We start from the raw sequence: 6,748 nt of genomic DNA on the forward strand, positions 1-6,748 counted from the left end.
ATTTTATTGCTTTCGTGTTAAATTAGAAAAACCATAAAAATTATAAAATCAATAAAAATCCAAAAATAGTGTTTTGTTTATTTTTGTTTTTGTCAGTTTTACGCTCGGTATTCTTGTTTTTGTTGAAGTGCAGGTTAGTGTATGCAAACTCGGAGTTCGAGAGATCAAAATCTTAAGCCTTTAGACCCGGAAATCGAGAAATCTGCAAAAGCTAATCGAAAAGCTAAAAGAATCTTAAAGGGTTCGACAGTGGCTTCAGCATCCACGCAACTACAGTTAGAGACACATCCGATTGTTCCACCGAACTCTCCTAAATCAGAGTCTGACACTGAAGAGGAAGTTTTTGATCAACGAGATGAGATGGCCGAACGACCAAGAGGAGTAGACACCTACTAACAACTGGGTGATATTGAGGACCATTCACCCATTGTTTATCCTGCACCGGCAGGAGGAAACAACCGACGATTTGAGGACCGACCTCAACTCATTTCGATTTTGCCAACCTACCGAGGTATGGCTAATGAGGAGCCATATGAACACATCACTGAATTTAATGGGATATGTGCTACTAATCAGGTAAACGGTTTCACTGATGATGAGGTACGTATTCGATTATTTCCTTATTCACTTAAGGATAAGGCAAAAAGATGGTTTCTCTCCTTGCCCGCTCGGAGTATTAATACTTGGGCGGAGATGAAAAAATGATTTTTAGAAGAATTTTACCCCATAAGTAAAACGTCAGACATGCGTACGCAAATAAACTCTTTTAAACAATTACCGGGTGAATTATTTCATGAAGCGTATGAACGTCTGAAGGAGTTACTTAGGGCATATCCACACCATGAGATACCCAAGTGGGAATTGGTTAAAGTTTTCTAGGATAGTTTAGATTCCCAAAACAGGCAGTTTCTTTTAGCGGCTTGTGGTGGGGCATTCTTAACTCAGTCTAGTGATGATGAATGGCCGTTCTTCGAACAGTTAAGCAAGGGTTCAAAAACCCAAGCTTCGGTTGATCGTAAACAACCTAGTACCTCCCGAGTGAATCATGTTTCCGATTCGGGTGGTTCATCTAGGAACTTAGAGCAGGAATTTGATGATTTGAAAATGCTTATATTTAACAACCCAAATCAGGGTCTTACTTGTAATGTTTCGCAGGTTCAGGAAGTATGTGAGATTTGTGGAGATCCTTCTCACTTTTCATATGGATGTAGAAATGGGATTCCACCGGTAAATCAGCACATAGTGGAAGAACAAGTTAACGAGGCTCAGGGACGGAGATATGATCCATACTCCAACACGTATAATCCAGGTTGGGGAAATCATCCTAATTTTAGTTGGAGCAATAACAACGCGCTGAATGCTAACCAAGGGAACCAACTTAGACCACCAAACAACTTTTAAAACCAGGGTAATTTTCAGAACCAAGGTAACTACCAAAGAAACTATCAAAATCCTTATCCAAACAACCGAAACCAAAACTAAAACAATTACCAAAACCAAGGCCAGAACCCAAACCAAAATTAAAACAGTACTTCAACCAATCAACCATCTAGTTCGGATGCTAAGATGGATGCGTTCATCTCCGAAATGCGATAAATGATAGAAGTGCAAAATAAGTCGATTGGTGCATTGGCTAAGGAGATCGGTAATGTAGCAGAAAGTAAGGGAAATAGGGAATCAGGTACAATTCCAAGCTACACGGTTCTAAATCCAAATCATAAGGATCAAGGAAAAGGGCATAGCGTTAACATGGTAGGTACCTTGGGAAGCGGAAAGAAGTATGACAATAAGGTTGGTGAAAAAGAGGTAGTGCAACAAGAGTCAAGTAAGTCTCCTATTGTTCTTGATGAGGAAGAGGTAAGTGAAAATGATAATCATGGGGAGGGGGTGAAAAAGACCGAACCAATCGTTAATGAGGCTGGGAAAGTGGAGGCGGAATCAAAAACCGTTCCATTTTTCAAGGCTTTAGAGTCTCCAAACCAATTCCCTTATGGGAAAAAGGGACCACAACCAGAGGACATGTGGGAAATGTTTAAGCAAGTTAAGATAAATTTACCCCTTCTCGATGCTATTAGGCAAGTCCCGTCTTATACTAAATTTTTAAAGGACCTTTGCACTCAAAAGAGGAAGCAGAGGGCGACTTTACCCAAAAAGGTGGAGCTAACCGAGCACTTAAGTGCGGTTATTTCGGGTACACTTCCACCTAAGTTTAAGGACCCAGGGACCCCGTTGATAGCTGTGACTGTAGGAAACATGAAAGTGAAAAAGGCGTTATTGGACTTAGGAGCTAGCATTAATATTTTAACTTTTTGTCTTGTTGACCGATTTGAATTGGGTTTAATGAAAATAACCGACATAATTATTCAACTAGCGGACCAGTCAATCAAAACGCCTAGGGGGATATTAGAAGATGTGATAGTAAAGGTGGAATATTTCTATTACCCGGTTGACTTTGTTGTTATGGACATTGAACCTAGGAATAGAGATGAACCCACTATAATCTTGGGACGCCCATTTTTGGCCACCATTAATGCTCACATTAATTGTCGAATGGGTGCGATGGACATATCTTTTGGGAATCGCAAGATGAGAATTAATATCTTTAATTCTCTTCATACACCAGATGTCCATGAATGCTATCGGATAGATGTGATTGATGAATTAGTGGAAAAGCACACCTTTCACCTAATCACCAACAACCCAGTAGAAATATTTTGCTTAGGTAACGAAGAGGATGTTGAGTGTAAAGAGGTCAAGGCAGTAGAACTAGCAGTAGCAAGTACAATGGATGCTAGGTTGCCACCATGGACTCATAAATATGAGCCATTACCTAAATCCATTGATACTAATACGAGACCTTCACTAGAGTTACCACCGACTCTTGAGTTAAAACCCTTACCTTCTCATTTGAAGTATGCATTTTTAGGTACTGACGGCACTTTGCCAGTAATTATTGCTTCAGATTTGATAGGTGTGCAGGAAAAAGCTTTGATGGAAGTGCTTCATAAGTACAAGGCTGCAGTAGGGTGGACGATAGCTGATTTGAAAGGGATAAGTCCCTCAGTATGTATGCATAGTATAGTTACAGATCCGGAGGTTAAACCTGCTCATGATACGCAATGCAGGTTAAACCCGAATATGCAGGAAGTTGTAAAGAAGGAAGTTCTCGAGTGGTTAGATGCAGGGATTATTTTCCCTATTTCAGATATTCAGTGGGTAAGCCCCACGCAAATAGTGCCAAAGAAAGCTGGGATAACGGTAATGGAAACGTAGGAAGGTGAAAAGATCACAACCCGTCCCGTGATGGGTTGGCGGGTATGTATTGACTACAGGAAGTTGAATGCTGCAACTTCAAAGGATCACTTTCCCTTGCCTTTTATTGATCAAATCATCGAAAAGTTGTCAGGTCAGAAATTTTATTGTTTCTTAGATGGGTATTCGGGATATAATCAAATACCTATTCACCCTAATGACCAAGAAAAATGACTTTTACTTGTCCTTATGGAACTTATGCCTTTAGACGAATTCCTTTTGGTTTATGTAATGCACCTGCTACTTTTCAAAGGTGTATGATGAGTATTTTCTCAGAGTTAATAGGCGAGTCTTTAGAAATTTTCATGGATGATTTTTCAATATTTGGCAAGTGTTTTGAGTCGTGTTTGAGTATGTTGGAAAAAGTTTTAAAGAGGTGTACCGAGACCAACTTTGTCCTTAGTTAGGAAAAGAGCCACTTTATGGTAAGGGAAGGGGTGGTTTTGGGACACATTGTGTCTGAACGGGGATTCGAAGTCGATAGAGCAAAAGTTCAACTTATTGCTACATTACCTCCACCAACCAATGTTAAGGGGGTAAGATCGTTTTTGGGACATGCAGGATTCTACCGTAGGTTTATCAAAGATTTTAGCGTTATATCTAAACCATTGTGTAATTTGTTATTAAAAGACGCACCTTTTGACTTTGATGACCAATGTAAGGAGGCCTTTAACACCCTTAAGCGTAAGTTGACCGAAGCACCCATTTTTCACTCACCCGATTGGACTAAACCATTTGAAATTATGTGCGACACTAGTGATTTTGCGGCTGGGGCTGTTTTGGGTCAAAGAGTTGATAGGAAACCGGTTGTTATCTAATATGCTAGTAAGACGTTCTCGGATGCCCAAGTGAACTATACCACAACCGAGAAAGAATTATTAGTAGTCGTGTTTGCCTTAGACAAATTTAGATCATACTTTTGGGGGTCTAAGGTAGTTGTCTTTTCGGACCATAGTACCCTAAGGCACTTGCTTGATAAGAAAGAGTCTAAATCCAGATTGATTAGGTGGATCTTATTGCTACAAGAGTTTGATTTGGAAATAAGGGATAAAAAGGGTATTGAGAATGTGGTAGCCGACCATTTATCTAGGATACCCCCGCCACCGTTTGACCCTGCTAAACCAATCCAGGAAAATTTCCCGGACGAGTGTTTGTTTAGTGTTGTGCAGGTACCTTGGTTCGCGCATATCGTTAATTATTTGGTGACTAACAAGATACCGGAGCATTGGAACAAGCACAAGAGGGATTACTTTTTATCGCAGGTTAAGCATTATATTTGGGAGGACCCGATTCTTTACCGAATTGGACCGACCAAATCATAAGAAGATGTGTGGCGGAAGATGAGCATAAGGACATTCTAGCTCATTGTCATACTTTTGCATGTGGAGGACATTACGGAGTCAAGAAAACCGGGTACAAAGTACTTGACTCAGGTTTCTTTTGGCCTACTATTTTTAAAGACGCGTGTGAGTATGTGAAAAATTGTGCTAGGTGTCAAAGGATGGGGAGAATCTATAAGCGTAATGAAATGCCCATGAACCCAATTTTGGTTTGTGAAATCTTTAATGTTTGGGGCATAGATTTTATGGGACCCATTCCACCTTCTTTTGGGTTTGAGTATATACTAGTAGCCGTTGATTATGTCTCCAAGTGGGTGGAGGCTGAGGCTACTCGGACCAATGACCACAAAGTTGTCCTAAAGTTTGTTAAGAAAAATATTTTTTGTCGTCATGGTGTACCTAAGGCCATAATTAGTGACGGGGGTTCGCACTTTAAGAACTCACATTTTGCTAAACTCTTAAGGGATTATGGGGTAAATCACCGAATTGCTACGCCTTACCATCCCCAAACAAGTGGGCAAGTGGAAGTATCTAATAGGGAATTAAAAAGGATTTTAGAAAAAACCGTAAATCCTAATCACAAAGATTGGTCTTTAAGACTAGACGATGCGCTTTGGGCTTACCGTACAACTTATAAAACCCCTATTGGTACTTCACCTTATCGACATGTTTATGGGAAGGCATGTCACTTACCTGTTGAAATCGAGCATCGTGCAGAATGGGCTATTAAACAGGTGAACATGAACATGTATGAGGCAGAAAAAGCAAGAAAGTTAGACCTATCGGTGCTAGATGAGTTGAGACGTGATGCTTATGAAAGTTCAAAAATTTACCAAGAGAAAACGAAAGCGTTTCATGATAATCAAATTGTAAGGCAGATGTTTGAAGTGGGGCAAAGTGTGTGGTTGTTTAATTCAAGGCTAAAGTTATTTGCGGGTAAGTTGAGAAGTAAGTGGAACGGTCCCTATGTGGTTACTAAGGTTACTCCGTATGGGGCAATTGAAATAAAAGATCCGAAAGGTGGGGAGCCGTTCTTAGTTAATGGGCAACGATTGAAAATTGCTTCCGGTTTGTCTCTTGGTGATGCTAGGGTAGTTGAAACAATTCTGTTTGAACCCATGAAAGTTCATCAACTTAGAACAATTCGGGTGAACGAATCAAAGAATTATGTTAGTAAAAAGAACATTGATGCGTGGCTTGATCAAAATGTTACTATTAGTCGGATGCCCAATTGTGACGTTTGGGATGATGATGGGCGATTTGATGATGCGCCAGAGGACGTGGTGTCTGAGGTTATTTCAGATGAATGTTTTGATGAGTTTGATGAAAAGTTGTCATTGGAAGAAGATGTTAAGGGAAGGTCGGAGTTCCGTCGTCAAGAAGAAGACCCAGGGGAAGTATTGTTCGAATTGAGTTTCGTTGGGGTCTTACCCCATTTTGCTAATGATCATCGTGAATTCAAGGTGATTGCCGATACGGGGTCTACAATTAATATCATGTCATACATGATGTACAAGCGATTATTTCATGACAAATGTTCTCTATGTTCGTTGACTAAATCCGATGCGGTCATCACACTTGGCAACAATACTAAGTGTCAGGCACTTGGTGTACTTCGTGATGTGATGGTTAGTGTGAAAGGTGTCTTCCTTGAAGTACCATTCACCATTTTTGATATGCCTACGGATGAAGATGTTCCATTGTTAGTCGGGCGTGGATTCATTGCAACCGTGGATTGTAAAATCGACCCAAGTGCAAGTTCTATCACTTTTGAAGGAGGAAACGGAACTTTTAGATTTTGTAATTCGGAAAATATGCGTTTTCCTTCGGCATATATAGTGGAGAGAGAATTTAATGAGGGATATTGTATGATGCTTGGGATAAAAGAGGTTAACACAAATAAAGTAGTTAGTAAAGAAATGGTAGCGAATACTATAGATATGGATGAAATCTATCACAGTGTTGAGTGTGGGGGTATTAGCCTCAATCAACGCTTAGGTTCCAAGTCAAGCAACGATGAAACCATTTGTGCTAACACGGTTACAGAAACACCCGAAGTAGAACAAGAACCGGATGTGGATGTAAAGGAGATTCGT

At 40.2% G+C, this 6,748-nt stretch overlaps 1 protein-coding gene across 1 annotated transcript; it reads left to right on the top strand.

Moving 5' to 3' along the window:
* The first annotated feature begins 1,596 nt into the window (after positions 1-1,596).
* On the top strand, positions 1,597-3,273 carry LOC139874773 (uncharacterized). The gene has a single exon (XM_071862172.1). The coding sequence runs from the start codon at positions 1,597-1,599 to the stop codon at positions 3,271-3,273; it is 1,677 nt and encodes a 558-aa protein (XP_071718273.1).
* The last annotated feature ends 3,475 nt before the right edge of the window (positions 3,274-6,748 follow it).

This window comes from Rutidosis leptorrhynchoides, chromosome 11, assembly GCF_046630445.1.
Source record: "Rutidosis leptorrhynchoides isolate AG116_Rl617_1_P2 chromosome 11, CSIRO_AGI_Rlap_v1, whole genome shotgun sequence".
Classification (NCBI taxonomy): domain Eukaryota; kingdom Viridiplantae; phylum Streptophyta; class Magnoliopsida; order Asterales; family Asteraceae; genus Rutidosis; species Rutidosis leptorrhynchoides.